General features: G+C 42.6%; 1 protein-coding gene across 1 annotated transcript in view; it reads left to right on the top strand.

The window, feature by feature from the left end:
* Positions 1 to 22,094, top strand: part of LOC145351837 (A disintegrin and metalloproteinase with thrombospondin motifs 2-like) — a 209,759-nt gene that overhangs the window by 55,475 nt on the left and 132,190 nt on the right. Inside the window, exon 3 of the mRNA XM_080201523.1 lies at positions 14,132 to 14,291. Coding sequence (XP_080057649.1) covers positions 14,132 to 14,291 — 160 coding nt within the window. The remainder of the gene's footprint in view (positions 1 to 14,131; positions 14,292 to 22,094) is intronic.

Below are 22,094 nucleotides of genomic sequence, written 5' to 3'. Positions count from 1 at the left end.
TGGCTCCAGTCAGTCCAAATCAGCACATGGGCCAGCCAAAGAAATTCTGTCCACAACGTCATTGGAATAGCAGAAAATGAAGTGAATGGCAGCTTGGAATCTTGGAATTGCTACAGTACAGGAGAGGTCAGTCAGCCTGCTGGTGGTTGTATTGGTTCTCTGCAAGGACAACTCTGCTAATAATCCCACTCACCCCACCCTTCTCCAGGGTGCACTGCAGTGTTTTTTTTCTCATCAGATAATTATCCAATTGCCTGTCTCCATCACGATCTCAGGGTGTGCATTCCATATGTTGCCCATTGCCCAGAATTTTCCCCCAACAATTCTAAGGGCGGGATTTTATGGCTGCCCTCACCCCAAGATCAGAAAATCCCACTCAAAGTCAGTGGACCTTTTGCATGGTCTGTGTTCCACCTGCTACAATTCCCATGGCAGGCAGAACGGGAACGTTCTGCCCCAAGTGTCACAACGTCAGAAAATTGGAGAGTTTCACTGTATTATTTTTTTCAGCAAACTTCCACATGCAATTTTCTCCACATTCTGTCAATTTTTAGGCAGTAGGCAGTTTCACGCTAGTAGGGAGGGGGCGTAGAGCCTATGTTTGGATTTTCAGACCGAAACTCTCCAGTTTTCAGACTTTTGTGATGCTTAGAATTTTTTAGGGAAAAGTCCACCTATTGTGCACAAGTCTACACAGTGTATGGAAGATTTGTCAACTGCACCCCCCCCCCCCCCAACTAACATCACCTGCCCCCGATATAGGTTCCATGAAAAAAAAGGTAGAATCCATTTGGGTGGAAATTGGAAATAGTAAAGAGAAAAAATCACTGATAGGCGTAGTCAAAGGCCACCAAATAATAACATAATAAACATGGAACCTTGGAATTGCAACAGTACAGGAGAGGCCAGTCAGCCTGCTGTGGCTGTATTGGCTCTCTGCAAGGACAACTCTGCTAATCCCACTCACCCCAACCTTCCCCAGGGTGAATAAACAAAGAAATAACTGATGCATGTAAAAATGGTACAGCAATTATCGTGGGGGATTTTAATCTACATATCATTTAGTCAAGGCAGCCTTGAGGAGGAGTTCATAGAATGTATCTGCAATAGCTTCCTCAAAAAATATATAATGGAACCTATGAGGGCACAAGCTATCCTAAATCTGGTCCAAATAATGAAACAGGAAAAATTAATGATCTCAGTCAGGGATCCTTTTAGAAGAAGCGATTGCAGTATGGTTGAATTTAAAATGCAGATGGAGTGTGAGAAGATTAAAATCCAATACCAGTGTCTTGTGCTTAAATAAAGGAGACTACAAAGGGATGACGGAAGTGTTGGCTGAGGTAGACTGGAAGCAAAAGCTTTATGGTGGGACAATTGAGGAACTGTGGAGGACTTTCAAAGTGATCTTTCATAGTGTTCAGCATTAGTATATAGCAGTGATAAGGAAGGACTGTAGAAAAAGATAATCAGTCATGGATATCTAAGGAAATAAAGGAGAGTATCAAATTGGAAGAAAATGCATACAAAGTGGCAAAGATTTGTGGGAACCAAGAGAATTAGGAAATCTTTAAAGGTCAGCAGAAAGCCACGAAAAATGCTATAAAGCAAGATGGATTATGAAAGTAAACTAGCTCAGTATAAAAACAGCAGAAGTTTCTACAAATATATAAAATGAAAAAGAGTGGCTAAAGTAAACATTGGTCCTTTAGAGGATGAGAAGGGGAATGTAATAATTGGAAATGAAAAAATGGCTGAAGTGTTGAACAAATATTTTGTGCTAGTCTTCACATTGGAAGACACAAATAACATGCCAAAAGTTGATGGCAGCAACGCTATGGCAGGTGAGGACTAAAAACTATCATTATCACGAAAGAGGTAGCGTTGAGCAAGGTAGTGGGGCTAAAGGTAGACAGATCTCCTGGCCCTGATGGAATGCATCCCAGGGTACTAAAAGAGATGCTGGGGGAAATTGCAAATGCACTAGTGGTAATTTACCAAAATTTGCTGGACTGTAGGGTTGTTCCTGCAAATTGGAAAACAGCAAATGTGACGCCACTGTTTTTAAAAAAAAAGAGGTAGACAAAAGGTGGGTAACTGTAGGCTGGTGAGCTTAATTTCTGTAGTAGGGAAAATGCTTGAATCTATGATCAAGGAAGAAATAGCAAGACATCTCAATATTAAATTGAACAGTTGGTAAGATACAGCATGGATTCATGAAGGGAAGTCATGTTTGACTAGAACATTACATGTGCAGTGGACAATGGGGAACCTGTGGATGTAGTGTATCTGGATTTCCAGAAGGCATTTGGCAAGGTGCTGCACCAAAAACTGCTACATAAGATAAAGGTGCGCAGTGTTATGAGATGTATTAGCATGGATAGAGGATTGATAAACTAACAAAGCAGAGATGCAGATAAATGGGTGTTTTTCTGGTTGGTGATCAGTGACTAGTGGTGTGCTTTAGGGATCAGTGTTGGGACTGCAGTTGTTTACAATTTACATAGATGATTTGGAGTTGAGGACCAAGTGTAGTGTTGCATTTGACGCTAAGATGAGTGGCAGAGCAACGTGTTCAGAGGACATTGAAGGTCTGCAAAGGGATATGGATAGTCTGAGTGGGTTAGGGTCTGGCAGATGGAGTATAATGTTGGTAAATGTGAGCTCACCCATTTTGATAGGAATAACAGCAAAATGGATTATTATTTAAATGATAAAAAATTGCAGCATGCTCCTGTGCAAAGGGACCTGGGTGTCATTGTGCAAGAGTCACAAGGAGTTGGTTTGCAGGTGCAGTGGATAATTAAGAAGACAAATGGAATTTTGTCCTTCGTTGCCAGAGGGATGGGGTTTAAAAACAGCGAGATTATGTTGCAGCTGTACAAGGTGCTGACGAATCCACATCTGGAATACTGTGTACAGTTTTGGTCCCCTTACTTTAGAAAGGATATACAGGCAGAGAAGATTCACTAGGTTGATTCCTAGTTTAGAGGGTTGGCATATGAGGAGAGACTGAGTAGACTGGGGTATACTCATTGGAATTCAAAAGAATGAGGGGAGATCTTATAGAAACATATAAGATTATGAAGGGAGTAGATAAGATAGAAGCAGGGAAATTGTTTACACTGGCGGGTGAAACTAGAACTGGGGGCATAGACTCAAAATAAGGGGAAGCAGATTTAGGACTGAGTTGAGGAGGAACTTCTTCACACAAAAGCTTGTGAATCTGTGGAATTCCCTACCCAGTGAAGCAGTTGAAGCTACCTCATTGAATGTTTCTAAGGCAAGGATAGATAAATTTTTGAACGGTTAAGGAATTAAGAGTTATGGTGAGCAGGTGGGTAAGTGGAGCTGAGTCCACAAACAAATCAGCCATGATCTTATTGAATGGTGGAGCAGGCTCAAGGGGCCAGATAGCTTACTCCCTTCTCCTAGTTCTTACGTTCTTATGACCCCCTCACCCCTATCCCCCCATATGCAGAGTTCCCCCTTCCCTCCCCTCCCCCTGACCTGCACAGTGGGGTGGGAAAATCGTGTTTTTAGGAAGTTTCTCCTCAAATTGCTCTGGCTTTTTTTTTGCCAATCACCTTAAAGCAGTGTCCTCTTATTTTCCTCTCTTCTGCCAATGGGAACAGTTTCACCCTATCTATTTGGTCCACATCCCTCAAGATTTTCAACACCAAGTCTCCTGTCACCCTTCTGTGTTTTAAAAGGAACACCCCAGCTTCTCCAATTCATTAGTGTAGCTAAACTGCCTTGTTCCTGAGGGCATTCTTGTAAGTAATTCCTGCATTCATTTCCTTCTTAAACTGTGGTGCCCAGAATTGGACGTGATGCTACATTTGAGACTAAGTGATTGTCCTATGAAGATTCATCGATTCTTCTTTGCTTCTGTACTCTATGCCTCTGTTCATAAAGCACCAGGGTTCTGTACGCCTTTTAACCAATTCGTCAACCTGCCCTGAAAACCTTAACATTTGCCTCTTTCCTGGCATCCCCTTTAGAATTGTACCCTTTATTTTATTACAAACATCACAAGCTTACTTCATTGGCTGTAAAGTGCTTTGTGACATTTGATGGTTGTGAAAAAAGTGATATAAATGTAAGTTTTTTTTTCCACCATTTCTCCTTGTTCTTCCCATAAACGTTTATCACTTCATACCTCTCAGCCCTTTCATAATCGTAGAGTCATAGACTCAGAGGTTTACAGCATAGAATCAGACCCTTGGGCTCAACTTGTCCATGCAGCCCTTTTTTTAAACACCTAAGTTAGTCCCAATTGCCTGCATTTGACCCATATCCCTCTACACCCATCTCACCCCTGTAACTGTCTACAGAGTCATAGAAGTCATTTAACCACATAATTCCACCTACCAATTGTTATCCTCCTCACAGTTCACAATGCTTCCAGCTTTGTGTCGTCTACAAATTTTGAGGTTGTGCCCTGTACACCTAGGTATATAGATCACTAATATAGATTAAGAAAAGCTATGGTTCTGGCACTGACCCATGGGGCACCACACTGTATGCCTCCAGTCTGAAAAACAACCTGTCACCATTAAGCCTGCCACTCAGTTAAACTCACATTTACGTTGTTATTGTCCTTTTTATTTGTTGGGCTTTTACACTGTGGCACTTCATCAGAAGCCTTTTGCAAGTCCATGTGCATGGCATCATATCAACTGCTCATCAGCCTTCTCTGTTACCGCATCAAATAATTCAATCACATTAGTTAAACATGATTTGCCTTTAATACATCTGTGCTGGCTTTCTTTAATCCACATTTGTCCAAGTGACTTGTTAATTTTGTCCCAGACTATTGTTTCTACAAGCTTTCCTAACACTAGGATTACACTGATCATCCTGTAGATTGTTGAATTTATCTTTGTGCCCGTTTTTCGAATATATCTCGTCTGCTTCTTGTGACTTTCCAGCAAGTCTTGTTTATTAATTTTTAATCTACTGAGGATAGTTTTATTAGTGTTGGGTATTGGCTGACACTGATAATCTGACTAGCATAAAATAATCATTGCAGTAAATGACTTGCCTCAATGAAGTTGTGTGAATGAGCCAGCATTCTAACATGTTTCTCTTGATGGTCATTCTTGGCCTGTCAGAGCAGTCTGCCAACATTGCCAGTGAGAAGGATATTTTCCACTGAGTACAGCCTATGGTATAAACTTACAGGTGGAATATACTAATGTGTGGAGCCTGTTGTGCTGTGGCTAACGCACAACATGATTAAAATGACAAAGGAACACCCTCACTCTCATCACCTACAGAGGCTTATTGGGAGGATTTACAGGTTAAGACTTTGTTTGGTTATGTCATGATTGTCCCATCAAGTCCTGGAGTAGGACTTAACCGGAGCTTCTGGCTCAGATGTAGAGATGCCACGCACTGCACCACAAGATCTGCTCTGATTGAACCACATAATAAGGAATAAAACTTTCAAAACACTAAAATGGTCTATTTATCTTTTTAAGAAGCCAACTCCAAGAACTAGGCAAGTTAGATCATCATTTGCCTCTGAGCTATGATGTGCAGCACCGTGGAACAAATTGTAAGATTTGGTGAATTAACAAACATTTACACGGTATTTACAGACAGATTGAAGCTTGAGCTGGCCTGCGGTGTAGGTTCCAAAAAGTTGTAAAATGTATTGTGATGGAAACACGGCTCATGGATCAGGCATGCAGAGCTCCACGCTTGATTTTGTGACCTGTGCTACCATTGACGTCTGCTGTTAGTTAGTTAGACTTGCCTCTGCGCCCTTCAGTTCAAAAACATGTCTCCTCATTAAATTGCTGTCGGTGCAAGCTGATAGCTTCCTGGTGAGGAAAACGGGACATCTGGCACTTGGGGAAACAGGACAAAAAGCAGTGCATCTCCTTAACCAACCAAACTGAAGGATTTTGAAGCAAATGGTGCAAGGACTGGGTGAATTCGAGTGGATAAATTTGTTGTGAAAACAGAAAGGAAAGTAAAGCGAGGAATAGAAATATGGGTTTAAGAGAAAGATGAGAAGCAAAAAAAAATACAGTTTGCAAAATTCCAACAAACAATGTCTGAAGGTAGAGTTATATAGAACTGAAGAGGCCCTTCGGCCCATCGTGTCTGCACTTCCTGCACTTGTAATAATTTTTTAGTGCCAGGTGATTACTTAGGAGTAATTAGTAATTATTATGTAATTTAAGAAGGTACTAATGGCTGAAGTGACAGTGACTCCTCCATGACAGAGACCATGGCACGCAGACCCTCAGGGACCTCCAGCAGATCTTCCCATGCATCCCTCTGGACATCCAACATCAGCCACCTCCTTGATAATTCCAATAGCTCATCGTCTCCCTCAGATTCAGGATGGTCCTGGTCTCCAGCAGTCCACTGACTGCCGGCACCTGGAGCACTCTCCCTCTGCTCCCGTTCCTCACGTGAGTGAGCCATGCCTTCCTCACTGCAAACTAACATGGAAACCACTGAACATAAGCCCCCCAGTTTATGCATTGGTGCCTGGTTCAGAGAGAGGATGTGATTTGGGTACAGGTATGAATATGTCCTCTGGGAGAGGGGTCCTCAGGGTCCCAGCAGCTACATGGAGCGTTTGTGACAGGAAGAGTACATGTTAGTACATTCAGTCCTCACGCTTTCAGTGTGCATACCAGATAAGCTGATGAGGCAATGGAAAACTGCAGCATGGTGCCATCTTGATTGGAAGGTCAATTGATATCGATGCTTTGACATCTCCATTTCAACTGAGAATTTTTGCTCTCTCCATCACTGTCGTATTAATGCACCTACCTCAGAGACCCCTTCTAGCTCCAGGGCTTCCATTGGCGTAGTGGCTAAGTACCAGGATATTAGGTTTTACATTGGCACTCCATCATATTATGGTTTTTTTTCTCCTTAGAGAGAAGACCAGGCTTCTTCTTCAGTGCTCCCTCTCCCTGCGGCCCCATTCCAGGCTGGACTACCTGTCCCTCCTGACAACTGGTTTGAGGGCATGATAAAAATGCACTCAGGCCAAGCAGTTAAACCTTGCAGCCCTAAGGGTGGCCAAATATATATCTCCATGCAGTTCCATGCCATCTCTGCACTCATCATTGCTGGATGGAGTTGAACCTTTTGTGGCACTGTATCCATTTTGCTGTATTGCATCATGCCCACTGACCTAGGCAGCTGCCCCTGCACATGCTTCCTTTGTGATATGCGGCCTCTCTCCCCATCCCCGGGCTTGAGTATGTGAAGTTATAAAGTTTATTTATTAGTGTCTTAAGTAGGCTTACATTAACACTGCAATGAAGTTACTGTGAAAGTTCCCTAGTCACCACACTCTGGCGCCTGCTCAGATACACTGAGGGAGAATTTAGCATAGCCAGTGCACCTAACCAGCATGTCTTTTGGACTGTGGGAGAAAACCGGAGCACCCAGAGGAAACCCACTCAGACACGGGGAGGAAGTGCAGACTCCACGAAGACAGTGACCCAAGCCGGGAATCGAACCCAGTCCCCGGCGCTGTGAGACAGCAGTGCTAACAACTGTGCCACCATGCCACCCTTCATGCCTGGCACTGTTCTTCTCTGAAGATGCCAGGCACTTACCTGTGAAACAGAGGACAGAGTGCCCACTGGCCTTGCCCTCCTGCCTTCTGTGCCTGCTGGGTGCTGAGGCCATTAATGCTGCAAATATTTCTTCTTTGATCCTGCGAAGAATGCCCCCACAGTCGTCTTCATAATCCTTGCTGAGATTTTAAAGCCCCTGTGGGGTCCTCAATGGACCCAGTGTCTGACTGATTCCCACCCGTGACTCTGTCCACTTCTAGCCTACCCAAGGGTGCATTACACACTAGATGGACATTAACTGACAATGTGATCATCCCCATGGCTTCATATGTCCAACAAATGCAAAATTGAGGCCAATGTTCTAAATACTTAATACAGACTTTAGTACATTAAAAAAAACTGATTAAAACATTTGAATAGGCTATAAATCATACATTTGGATCCTTTCAACTATTTAATCCCTTAAAAACAAATTCAAAGCTCAACGTCAAAAACAGCAAATCACTTTGTAATTTCTTGGAGCTGTTGATCAAATGTGAACCAGCACAGCCTTCACTGTGATAATAGTTGGTTGGTTCTTGGAATGCTGCCGGGATAATTTCCTTGAACAGTGTGTGTTGGAGCCGACGAGGGAGCGAGCTATCTTGGATCTGGTGTTATGTAATGAGGCGGGTAGAATTAGGGACCTTGCGGTGAAGGATCCTCCTGGGGAGAGCGATCATTGTATGGTGGAGTTTCTGGTGCAGATGGAGGAGGAGAAAGTGGGTTCCCCGACGCGCGTCCTTTGTTTGAACAGAGGGGAGTATGGTAGGGTGAGAGAAGAATTGGCGAATGTGGACTGGGGGAGCGCGTTGGAAGGTAGGTCTGCTGAGGAGCAGTGGAGGATCTTTAAGGAGATCTTTCTTGGTGCTCAGCAGAGATTTATTCCGATGGTCAAAAAGGACTGTAGGAGGAGAGGTAATAAGCCGTGGATAATGAAGGAGGTGAAGGAAAGTGTTAAATTAAAAGCGGAGGTGTTTAGAGTAGCTAAGAGTAGTGGGCGAGAAGAGGATTGGGAAAGGTTTAAATGTCAACAAAGATTGACAAAGAAGTTGATAAAGAAGGGTAGGAGAAACTATGAAGCTGGGCTAGCGCTTAATATAAAAAAGGATAGCAAGAGTTTTTATAAATATATAAAAAGGAAGAGGCTGGCTAGGGTGAACGTTGGTCCCTTAGAGGATGAGAAGGGGGACTTAGTGGTAGGGGATGGGGATATGGCTGAGGTCTTGAATAACTTTTTTGTTTCTGTCTTCACGGAGGAGGACGTGAATAATTTGCCAGGTGTTAGAGATGGAAAGGTGGTAGGACTGGAGGGTCTTAATGACATTACTGTTACTAGAGAGGCGGTGCTCGACAGACTGGAGGGGCTGATTGTGGACAAGTCACCAGGACCGGATGGAATGCATCCGAGGGTTCTGAAAGAAATGGCGGAGGTGATAGTGGATGCCTTGGTGGTTATTTTCCAGACGTCGCTGGATTCCGGGGAAGTGCCGGAAGATTGGAAAACGGCTAATGTTACGCCGTTATTTAAGAAGGGTGGCAGGTAAAAGGCAGGGAATTATAGGCCGGTTAGTTTAACGTCGGTTGTAGGTAAAATGTTAGAATCCGTCATCAAGGAGGAAATAGCGAGGTATCTTGAGAGAAAGTGCTTGCTAGAGCAGACGCAGCACTGTTTTGTTAAAGGGAAGTCGTGTCTGACAAATTTACTGGGGTTCTATGAGGATGTGTCTAGGGCGGTGGATAGAGGAGAGCCGGTGGACGTGGTCTTTCTTGATTTTCAGAAGGCGTTTGACAAGGTACCTCACAAGAGGTTATTGCAGAAGGTCAGGGGACATGGAGTTGGGGGTAGGGTGTTAGCGTGGATAGAGGATTGGTTGTCAAATAGGAGGCAGAGAGTGGGGGTCAATGGGTGCTATTCGGATTGGCGGTTGGTGACTAGTGGAGTGCCCCAGGGGTCGGTGCTGGGGCCTCAGCTATTTACCATTTATATAGATGATCTGGAGGAGGGAACCGAGTGTAGGGTGTCGAAATTTGCTGATGACACCAAGATTGGTGGAACGGCAAATTGTGCGGAGGGTGTGGAGAGTCTGCAGAAGGATCAAGATAGGCTGGGCGAATGGGCTGGGAAATGGCAAATGGAATTTAATGTTGGCAAGTGTGAGGTGGTCCACTTTGGTAGGAATAATGGTAGGAAGGATTATTACTTACGTGGCGAAAAACTGCAGCAGGCGACGGTGCAGAGGGACCTTGGGGTCCTTGTGCATGAGTCGCAAAAACCCAGCTTGCAGGTGCAGCAGGTGGTCAGGAAGGCGAATGGGATGCTGGCCTTCATAGCGAGGGGGATTGAATATAAAAGTAGGGAGGTCCTGCTGCGGCTGTATAGGGCATTGGTGAGGCCGCAGCTGGAGTACTGTGTGCAGTTTTGGGCGCTGTACTTACGCAAGGATATTTTGGCCTTGGAGGGAGTGCAGAGGAGGTTTACTAGGCTGATTCCAGAGTTGAGGGGGTTGAGCTATGAGGAGAGGCTGAATAAATTAGGCTTGTACTCGTTAGAGTTTAGAAGAATGAGGGGAGATCTCATTGAGATGTATAAGATGATGAATGGGATGGATAGGATAGAGGTGGAGAGACTCTTCCCACTTAGAAAGGATAGTAGGACTAGGGGGCACAGCCTCAAGATAAAGGGGGGGTTTAGAATGGAGTTGAGGAGGAACTCCTTCAGTCAAAGGGTGGTGAATCTCTGGAATTCTCTGCCTGTTGAAGTGGTGGAGGCTACCTCGCTAAATATTTTTAAGACGCGGGTTGATGGGTTTTTGATAAGAGAGGGGATTAAGGGTTATGGGGAGAGGGCGGGAATGTGGAACTGAGCCACGACAGATCAGTCATGATCTTATTGAATGGCGGGGCAGGCTCGAAGGGCTAGATGGCCTACTCCTGCTCCTCTTTCTTATGTTCTTATGAAACAGTCAAGTCGTACTAACACTATAAAAATATCCCTCAGGCTTACGTTAACAAACAGCTATTGAAATTGCATGCACTTTTTTTTTCAACTGCAAGACACAACAGGCAGTTATTTTCTTCAAAATTCAGTTGGCAGGCCCTATCCACCTTTTATGCGCATTCTTTTCTTTTTAAAGTTTATTTATTAGTGTCACAAGGAGGCTTACATTAACACTGCAATGAAGTTACTGTGAAAATCCCCCAGTCGCCGCACTGCAGTGCATGTTCGGGTACACTGAGGAAGAATTTAGCATGGCCAGCGTACCCCCATGTCTAATCTTAAAAGTGCAAAAGGATACTGACCTCTCTAAAGAACTTCAATAAGTTTAGACCTTTTCCTCGAATTTGTGAATTCCACAAGTTGTATTTCAGAATCCTGTGACAAAAATTATTTTGAGTTGAGGCTAGTTGCACTTTTAAATGTAAACCATGCATGTGTAAGATATGTCCCACCCCAATCCCCCATTCCAGTGAAATTGATTGGTCCTGCGTACAGGTGTGGGTTTTCTGGATTTGGTGTCCGGTGAACATGCTATATTGCATCTTAATAGTTGGAGCCTGTACAAAATCACAAGGCTTAAACCCTGAACCAGCAGTCATTATGTCCTTAGGATAGACTGGAGATCTGTAGACTGGGGAGGGGATTGGCTGTCAGATGGCTATCTGCTGCAGTATTACTGTGGAACTCAGGAGTTTAATGGAGACAAAATTCTGTCCCCAAATTTTACGGCGTCTTAAATATACAAGAAACTTGGAAACTGATTTGCAGCACCTGAACCTACATTCTAAACTGCAGTCTCTAGTTTTATATTGTAACAACAGATCCAAACATTTAACTCTGATCACTCAAGCCTGTTCCGTCATTCAACATTCAGACAAATCTTCTATTATAAAGAAGGTAGTTAGCAATAGAGCTGTTGCACTCTGATTAGGTGAATGATTCTGGTTCTATTGGACACATGCCAGTGTCAGCAGTAATTTGGTGTGTACTCTTTCAGTGACCATATAAGGAAATAAAAAGACCCTGTTTATCTCATTGCCATTAAGCAAAAATCAGTGACTTTTATTTTTATGAAATGCTGAATGCTTTTCTTATTCAGAGGAATAAACAGTTGAGCCACACATCTATTAACTGTCGTTGACAATATATGTAAAAGCATTATGTTTCTTTTTATGTAAGAATATGCTGGGCCACGTGAGGAGTGCTTTCTGCTTTTATCCAAGCATCATAAACGCTAATTTTCAGATTATGTGACAGGTATTTTCAGAAAATGGACTCATGTTGAAACTGGCATGTAGTGGTCAAGACTGTTGTTTGGGTAACACATTCTGTGCAATCAGCAAGTGGCAGATATTCATTCTTTTGCATGGTGTAAATAAATGTCTCATTGGAACACACAGTGGAAAATCAGGCAAATGGTTGGGAGAGGAAAGATAATAAGTTTGCAATGGAACCCATGTGATTTTCACTCTCTTGGTATGGGGTTGTCCCTGTCTGACATTCCTCTATTAGCCTCTGCTAGGTGATTATTTACAACTAAACTTGCACAGATAATTTTATTCCATGATGGCTAAAATCTGTTTCCACCTCTTGGCTAATATTCTTTGAACAAAGCTGAGATCTAATGTGATACTACTAGATAAACTATTCATTCATTCATTCATTATAATACTCGCCAATCTTCTATTTAAATGTATTATTTTAATGGACTAAACCCTTATCCAACAGTGCCAACAAAGTCTCCTGGCTTGTTACTCCCAAGGATCCTGTGAATAACAAAACCTTTAGTTGATCTCCATTAAATATTTTTCACTTTTAAATTGGCTTTAGCTTTGATGAAGAGTCACCCTGATTCAAAACATTGGCTCTATCCCCCCTCCAGCGATACTGTCACACCTGCTGAGCTCTTCCAGCATTTCCTGTTTTTGTTTCAGATTCCAGCACCTGTTATATTTTGCCTTTATCTCTGTTAAATTTTGTGGTCCCTCCTTTTTCATAAATGAGTTTTGACTTGGGCCTGTTCTCCCCAGGTTTGTGATCAAGTGAATGACAACTCAGTCAGAGATGTAGAATAGTTCGATCCTCTGCCCCTCCCTCCCAACAAAGTTCAGCAGTCCAGTGGTAGATGGTGGATATAATATGAAGCTTGCCCTTGCCTGCTCCAATCTCAGAAGGTTTCTTTCCAGATTAGTAGCCTGGGTAAGTAGGATGGCAAGTTAGGCTGATTCATTGCATTCAGAAAATGTCAGAGCATGTTGCTTTGATTGGTTTGGGAACATTGGGAACATTGTCACTAGGTTGTAGATTCATTATAGTGCAGAAGGAGGTCATTTAGCCCATCGAGTCTGCACTGACCACGATCCCACCCAGGCCCTATGCCCCATAACTCCATGCATTTACCCGAGCTAGTCCCCGTGATTCTAAGGGGCAATTTAGCACGGCCAATCCACCTAACCCACACATCTTTGGACTGTGGGAGGAGACCAGAGCATCTGGAGGAAACCCTCGCAGACAGTGACCCGAGCCAGGAATTGAACCTGGATCTCTGGCATTGTGAAGCAATGGTGCTAACCACCAGGCCACCATGCCATCCCATTGAAAATAACCCAAAATAATTTTAATAATCCTGGATGTGCAGTTTTCAATACTCATATTTCTTCTCTATTATATTTTAGAAGAAAGTAGAAAGCTCAGCAAGCCTGACCTAATGAGACCTTAAAAAAACGCTGATCGGAGTTTGTCTTTTTTTTAGTGAGGCCTGCAGCAGGAATTGGCATTGTAATGTTGGGCATTTGAAAAGTGCTGAAAGGTTGATTTAAGGGACAGGAAAATGCAACAAAAAAAGTTATCAAAAATCGAAACTTTCTTTAGAGGACGTGTAGATGCCTGGTAAATACATTTTGTAGCATCAGCACTCTCATTTAAAATATTTCACATTCATCACTGCAGAAATTTGTACTTCACTCTTCTCCCCCTGGAAATAAGTCTGATGTAATATTGGGTGTAACTGCAGCTTAAGTCATGACAAGTTCATGCTCCAGTGAACTCCCTGCATAACTACTTTGAATGTCATACATAAGACCATTGGGTTTCAGTTTTCACAGCAAAACAAACTGAATTGCAGAACATGATACCCTTCCAGTAATAAAAATCCTGAAACTCAGTCTAATGAAAAGGAATTCTTCAGCCACCTTGAAACGGTGACCTTGAGCACAGGCCTACTCAGCACTAAGTTTCAGTTGTGCATTTTTTTTCTTTGAGTAGTCAGCACTATTGAAGCTGTCCATCAACTTTTCCAAGTTTTAAAGGTTGACCCGTGTGATGAAATGTGTGTTTTTGCTTTTATGCTGCTTTTAATGTCAGAGCAAAGAATGGCTGCTGTATTATTCCTCATAAAGTATTTAACTTCAGCTATTCTCAAAGGAGGGAAATCCAGTGGTTGTTTGTGCATATGAAAGCTTCGCCTGCATGATAACTGCATGAACAATTCTCCGGTAATTAAGAGTGTCTAATCTCTGATCCTGTCACTCAGGCTGGCATGATTCGGACGGACAAGGACGAATTCTTTATTGAACCACTGGAGAATGACAAAGTGGAGGAGGAAGAAGAAAGTGGGAGAGTCCATGTGGTGTATCAGAGGTCAGCTACCAAGAGACCACTTGCTGACTCGATTAGTGATGTCCATGTAAAAGGTCAGTAAACAAACCGTTGCCTTCGTAGGTTCAAATACTCATTCCCTTTGAAAAGAAAATGGAATGAAACAAAGTATGGCTGACTGGAACTTCCGTTTATAATAATTTTTATATTGGGAAGATTTCATTCCAATGATGAAATGTAGCTTTTGGATTTCGTTACTACCTACATGTTGAATCTTTGTTAAATATTGCAGTGGAATGGAAATAATAAAGAAAAAAAACTCTACCTTTGTCTCTCCTGTTCAGTAAAATGCAGATAGTTGAAATATAGCGCACGTTGGGCATTTCTAGATAAAACCTTCAAGAGAAGACTCATGCTAATTAGTATCCATGTTTGTTTATTTCAGAGAATGTTACATTGCGATGTTCCATGGCTACAAATTATAATTGTATTTCACACCTACATTGTACTTTATAAACTGATGTTCAGAACTCCTCAATTCTACAACTTCTATGGAAGCTGCAAATTTTGTAAAACAAAAAGTACTAAACGTTGTTGCAAATCATTTATTTCTTTTTTCTCCCAAGTCAGTATACTATCCCACCAGTTGGAATGCATGCATGCAAATGTGAAACTTTTGGCAATGTTCATTGTCAGAACATTTGTATATCCTGGAAGGAAGTGCAAAAGTTTCTAACCTTTTATTTTTGCTTGCGTTAAAAGAAATGCCTTTATATAGCAGCTTTCATATCCTCAAGACATTGGAAAACACTTTGGAACCAATTAATTGGAAAAGGTGCAGAGGAGATTTACCAGGATGTGGGAAAGTCTTACGAGGAAAGGCTGAGGGACTTAAGGCTGTTCTCGTTAGAGATAAGGTTAAGAGGTGACTTAATAGAGGCATATAAAATGATCAGGGGATTGGATAGGGTGGACAGTGTGAACCTTTTTCCTCAGATGGAGATGGCTAGTACGAAGGGACATAGCTTTAAATTAAGGGGTGATAGATATAGGACAAATGTCAGAGGTAGATTCTTTACTCAGAGTGTAGTAAGAACATGGAATGCCCTGCGTGCAACAGTAGTGGATTTGCCAACATTAAGGTCATTTAAATGGTCATTGGATAAACATATGGATGATATTGGAATAGAGTAGGGCTTTAGATTGGTTTCACAAGTCGGCGCAGCATCGAGGGCCGACGATGTTGTACTGCGCTGTAATATTCAATGTTCTATCATGGATTTCAATAAATTAGTCATTGTTGTCTTGTTGGCAACTGTAGCAGGCAATTTATCAGCAGCAAGTTCTCCCGCACCCCCTCTCCCACCACAGGACATCAGTAAGCATCGGGGGAAAAAAAAAACAAGGACAGGTTAACATTTGATATGCAACTCCATCACAACAACATTCTTGAGCAATCTTGTATTACAGGTGGCCCAGCCTTCAGCCCATGTAAGGTCGAGCACAAATATGATGCAATGTCTGGTTTATTGGTAAAATATCTTCCATGAAACATGGTTTGAGTTTTTTCAGCACTATGTGGGGGGAGAGAGGGAGGGTGTGTAGGATTATAAGTTTGCAGATGACACACAGATTGGCTGGGTGGTTAACAGGCTGAGTGTCTTGAGATACAAGAAGATATGAACAGAATGGGCAGATAAGTCGCAAGTGGAATTTAACCTTTAAAGTGTGAGGTGATGCACTTTCGAAGGAGTAATTTGACAAGGAAGTATTCAAAGAATGGTAGGACACTAGGAAGTTTTGTGGAACAAAGGAACCATGGTGTGTTTGTCCGCAGAAGGACATGTTAATAGAGTGATGAAAAAGGCATATGCAGCAGTTGCCTTTATCAATCGAGGCATAGATTACAAAAGCAGGGAAGTCATATTGGAGTTGTATAGAACTTTGGTGAGACCACAGCTAGAGTATTGTGTGCAGTTCTATTTGCCTCATTATAGGAAGGATGTGATTGCACTGGAAGGGATGCAGCAGAGATTTACCAGGGTGCTGCTTGGGATGCAATATTCAAGTTATAAAGAGAGCTTGGACAGCCTTGGGTTGTTTTCGTTGGAGCAGAGAAGACCAAAAGGTCACGTGATTTGAAGTGTACAAGATTATGAGGGACATGGACAGAGTGGATAAGGAGCAACTGTTCCCCTTAATTGAAGGGTCAGTCATGAGGGGACATAGGTGAGGGGTAGAAGGTTTAGGGGGAATGTGAGGAAAAACATTTTTACCCAGAGGGTGGTGAAGGTTTGGAATGTGCTGCCTGAGAGGGTAATAGAGTCAGGTTGCCTCACATCTATAAACTGTATCTCGGTGAGCACTTGGCATGCCATAACGTTCAAGGTTACGGGCCAGATGCTGGTAGGGTGATTAGGTGGGAGTTCGTGTTTCTCATGTTGGTGCAGAGTCAATGGGTCAAAGAGCTTCTTTTGCACTGTATGGTTCTGTGATTCATATATTCCCAATAGCTCATTCATTTGGACATTTAAAGCAAGCCTAAGATCCAATGCGGATAATGAACTCTCAAAAATTGATCTGAGGGCAAAATGTTCCTTGTGACACAATTTCAGCTTTAAAAAAATTCTCTCAGCTTCCCTAAAGCATTTCAGATTACGTAAACCATCTTTCCAAACCAGCGGCTCAAATTACGGCTGAGGTTGATTGCCTGAAAGGAGAAATATCTGTAATTAATATAACAGCGCCACGGGAATGGGACTCTTAATTATGGTAAAAATATTTTGATGACTGAAGATATTCAATTTCAAAATGTTTCTGTAAATGATTGAATTGCATCCAGAACTCATAAACATCTTCAGTGTAGTGACTCGAGGCTTTATTTTGGAGACTGAATATGTACTGGCACAGCTCTGAAGGGAAGATTCAATTCCAAGTCTTTGTGACACGAGACCTACCGCTTGTCTGACAGAATAACATTAATCCACTGAAAAGAAGATCCCGTCACCATAGCAACCAGGCATATTCAGAATTTCTGTATAATCTGGGACTGAAAAGCCAAAACCCCTTTCTCTAAAAACCTTGATCTGTGGGTAAGTCACCTGACTGATTCTGACGGTCGGCTCGATTTCTGCTGGGCGGGTGTGCCTCCTCTATAATAGTTGAGTGAGTTTTATGATGAGCGGGGGGAAAAAGAATCATCTTGTGTGGTACTTAGGAACAAACATCTGCACAGATCTAATCCACCCATTGCCCTGCCACCTAATTTCAAATATGCAAGTACCTGGGGCAACACGGTGGCACAGTAGCTAGCACTGCTTCCTCACTGTGCCAGGGAGCCAGGTTTGATTCCTGGCATAGTTCACTGTCAGTGCAGAGTCTGCAAATTCTCCTTGTGTTTGCGTGGGTTTCCTCTGGGTCCTCCTGTTTCCTCCTACATCCAAAAGATGTGCTTATTAAATGCATTGGCCATGCTAAATTCTCCCTCAGTGTACCCAAACAGGCATTGGACTGTGGCGACCAGGGGATTTTCTCAGTAACTTCATTGCAGTGTTAATGTAACCCTACTTGTGACTAATAAATAAACTTATTTAAGTTCTGATTTCTTTTTGTTCATTGGAGTCAGATTTACTTTGGGAGTCACTGTAGGAAAAGGCAATGGCCAGTTTGTAAACAGCAAGGTCCCACATATTGTAATAAGCGATTGAGGGATAAATATCGGCCAAGCACCAGGAAAGCTCCCCAGATAGTGCCCCAACATCTTTTGGGTAGGGCTTCGGTTTAATGAAATTTGCAGGAAAACTTCTGTGACTGCTCAGAACTAACTGGGTTCTGCACTGAGTTACTGAACTGAGAGCCTGTAGATAGAAGCAGACATTTTCCAGATATAGGGGATGTCAAGAATGACAGCTAATGAAATACCTTAACGTAAGAGTTGCAAGGGTTTTGTAACTTCCTTCCAGAGTAAATAGTTGAGCAGAAACTAAGCCAACATTCAAGAATAGACAGCATAGTTGAATGAAGGAATGGGGGTTGAAGGAACGTAGGAATAAAATGGATAAGCTCACTATTTGCTTGCATGGAGCACAACCGTGTGGGTGGGTGTTAACTGACTGAGCCAAATAATCCATCTTATAAGTTTAATGCGTTGCATATCTTGATGTCCCAAAAATTTTTAACAGCCAATTAAGTACTTTTAAAGTGTAATCACTATTGTAAAGAAACACAACAACCAAAATGCAGGCAGGTGGTGGCATAATGGTATTATTGACCCAGAAAACCAGGGTAATACACTGGGGACTTAGGTTCAAATCCCACCACAGCAGATGGTGAAATTCAAATTTAATGATAATTTGGAAAGTAAAGTCTAATCACAGAATCCCTATAGTGCAGAAGGAGGCCATTTGACCCATTGAGTCTGCTCTGACATCTTCCCAGTATCCTTCTCAGGCCCTCTCCCCCACCCTATGCCTGTGATTCCACACATTTACCATGGCCAATTCACCTAACCCGCATATCTTCAGACTGTGGGAGGGGACTGGAGCAGCTGGAGAAAACCCACGCAAACATGGGGATAATGTGCAGACTCCACACAGACAGTCACCCAAAGTGGGAATTGAATCCAGGTCCTTGGCGCTGTAAGGCAGCAGCACTAACCACTGTGCTAATGTAACTAATGATGACTATGAAACCATTGTTGTAAAAACATATCTCGCTCCCTGATGTCCTTTAGGAAAGGAAATCTGCCTTCCTTATGCGGTCTGGTTCCAGATCCATAGCAATATGCCCTCTAAATAACCAAATAGCAAGCCACTTAGCAATTAGGAATGGACAATAAATGCTGGCCCAGCCGATGATACGTACATCCAATGAATAAAAGAAATACCCCCAGTGCTGGTATAATTTACCAGAGTTTGTTTTAAATTTTTGGAGTTGAGCTGTTGACGGCCACTGTTTTCTTTTAAATGGTATCGTGACATTTTTTTTATAGTCACTTGAGACAGCAGACAGGGCCTTGTTTCAATGGTAGGTGAGGTTTTCAGATCAAACATAATGCAGCTGAGATTAAGTATTCAAGTTTTGGACAGTGACTTGAACCTATGACCTCTGACAAGAGCACAGTTCAATCAAGGTTGACAGCTTACCAGTCCGCAATGATGTATTGTTTGAAGTGGCTTCAAATGAAATATGAAAAAGTCGGAAGCCTGAGAGTTGAGGCAATTTTAATGATGAGATGTATTCTTATGTTCATGGTTAAGAGTGGGACTTCATGACCTGACTGAATACAAGGATGTTGACCTGGTACAAAACCAGATTGTAAATGGTCTTTGAGATATTAAATCATCAATTACACTTTGCACATGTTATTAATGAAGTGCTGGGTGGGATAATTGTTTCCGAGGAGCATCATAATTCTGGTCCCCTTTTGGTGAATCCTTGACTTGGTGTAAGTATAATTGCAGCTGCTGAACTTTGTAAGGTTATTTCCAAAATTTAGCTAACTAAAATCTATGTAGGGGTCACTTTTATTTGCTGCACTGCATTTCTCAGCAATTGGTTACCCTGCAAATCAGCAACCAAATAAGATCAAGCCTTACTCTTTGGTCGCTCATTCCTAAGTTAGAATTTCAAGGATTTCAATAGAAAAATAAAGCTGATACTCCAGGGCAATGCTAAGGACCCTTGGAAGTGCTGTCTTTTGGGTAAGATGTTAGACTGAGGCTTCATCTGTCCTCCCAGGTAGAAACAAAGAATCTCATGGCACCATTTAGAGGAAGAAAAGTTGGCTGTGGGGTGGGAGAGAGATTCCTGGTGGCCTGACTAACAATTATTCATCATCCAACATCTCAAAAATATGTTATCTGGTTGTTATCACATTGCTATTTAAGAGAACATGCTGTGCACAAATTAGTTGTTGCATTTCCTACATTACAATAGTGATTCCACTTCAAAACCACTTCATTGGCAGTAAAGGGTTTTAAAACATTGAGGTTGTGACAGGCCTTATACAAGTGTGAGTCTTTTGTTCATTTCTTTTCTTGAGAAACTAAGTCTTGGAGAGAGAGAGATGTAAAAAAAAAGGAAGAATTTAAAACAGAACAGAGTAATTTTGTAAATTTAAAGGAAAAACCATTGGCTCAAAATTCCAGGGGCCCCACTCAGCTGCTGGAAGTTTAATGGAGTAACCAGTTAAATACTTATAAAGACAATGTGGACTAAGTTGCAGCAGAGGGGACATTTGAGTGTTCTGGCCAGGCTATAAATACATTTCAGCAGCATTGCTCTGAATCACTCGTTTATAATGAGGTATGTTGTACTGTTTGAAAGGAGTGCCTTTGAGATTGTTTTGGGCCAAGTTAGAAAAATAAATAAGTTGTTGAATTCTTAAAAGAAGGAATTTTACTTTTTGGGAAGAGATGGTCAATCAATTCCACTCCTCCCCCAACTTTTCTCTCCTCCCCCACCCCCAACTTCTCTCTCCTTCCCACAACTCCACTCTTTCTCCCCCCCCCCCCCCCCCCACAAGCTCTGCCTCCCGTCAGTAGGAAGCCCCAGTGATACTGTTATGACCAGGTAAGAAGGAGTGAACTGACTCCTCTATATTTGGCCTTCTTGATTGGCCACAAAGGTTTTAAGTTTCTCTGTCATGAGGATATGCCTTTTCTGAATCCAAATGTATTCAACTATTTCTGCGGTGATTAATTTGGAACCAGTCAAACAAGGTTATCTTCAGTTAATGGAAGTAAATTACCAAACCCAAGAGAAAAAGGTAATGAAAATGCAATATCACACACATGGGTATCAGGAAAAAAAAAGACAGCTAGAGTTTGTGATGACTCCCGTGATCTGCATGGGGAAATCACAAACTGACCTCCAGTTGGGCTCGTTGAATACAAACTCTCTGATTTTGGTAATTAGCCAACCAAGTGGAGCTCGTATACTGAGCCCTGTATAAAGCAAGACCCTGAGAGAGTCCAGTAACATTTTAGTCCCAGTTGGATCTGTTGTATTCACCACAGGCTTGTGGTTATTGTTTATTTTGTTGCATAGAGCATGGTTCCCTCACAGCCGATCCCTGGCGTTATTAGAGGCCAATTTAAAAAAAAAACAAATTTCAAATAATATATGATTAAGTGTCCTTTGTCCTTTAGGCGTAGATTATTAAACATTGTGATCAATTTGGATTAGATGGTTTCGTGGATGTGGTTAGATAAAGGTGTGCAGGTGTTTCAAAAAAAAAATTTGAAGTGTTGAATTTGTAAAAACTGGAGTAATTCCAGCTGTTTTATTTTAGCGTGAGTTTCAAAATGAATCTCCCACTCTGTGTACTGCAGAGTGCCCTAGCGTGAGTCATGCTGAAATTCAGTGGGTGGTGCCTATTCTGACTGGAGAGGCCGGCAGCACAGCGCTGAGTGAGCCAGTGCACGTGCGCCAATCTGTAGCACCAAGATCTGAACATGTGCAATGGCCCCTGTCTGCCAATCTCCCCAATCGCTGTTCAGCTCAACCGCAACTCCCGCATAGCTGGCTTGCAGAGCCACACATGGCCCGACTGCTGCCTCCCCCCAAACGTATCCAGCCAGCTTCAATCCTCCCACCCTGATACTTGACCTTCTGCAGGGCCTCAATGATCCCCTTCACTCCAGCGGCGTCGGCCTGCCAGCTCCCCGCAAGTGGGGAGCTGTTATAAACCCCAGTAAAGTATTCCTAGCTTTGGGGAGTGGGGGGTGGGGGGGGGGGGGTAGGTGGGAGGGCTGAAATCTCTGTGCCCACAATGATATTTAAATTAGATTTAGATACTCATTTCTATAAATCATTCAGCTCCGCTGATTTCAGGCACGGAGCTGTTGGCGCCAGAAATCTGGTGCTTGGAGAATGGTGGAGGTCATGGCGCCCAG

This window comes from Carcharhinus amblyrhynchos, chromosome 13, assembly GCF_965287045.1.
Source record: "Carcharhinus amblyrhynchos chromosome 13, sCarAmb.v2.hapA, whole genome shotgun sequence".
Lineage (NCBI taxonomy): Eukaryota > Metazoa > Chordata > Chondrichthyes > Carcharhiniformes > Carcharhinidae > Carcharhinus > Carcharhinus amblyrhynchos.
Note: the sequence above shows the minus strand (reverse complement) of the source record. Positions and strands in the feature narration are given on the sequence as shown.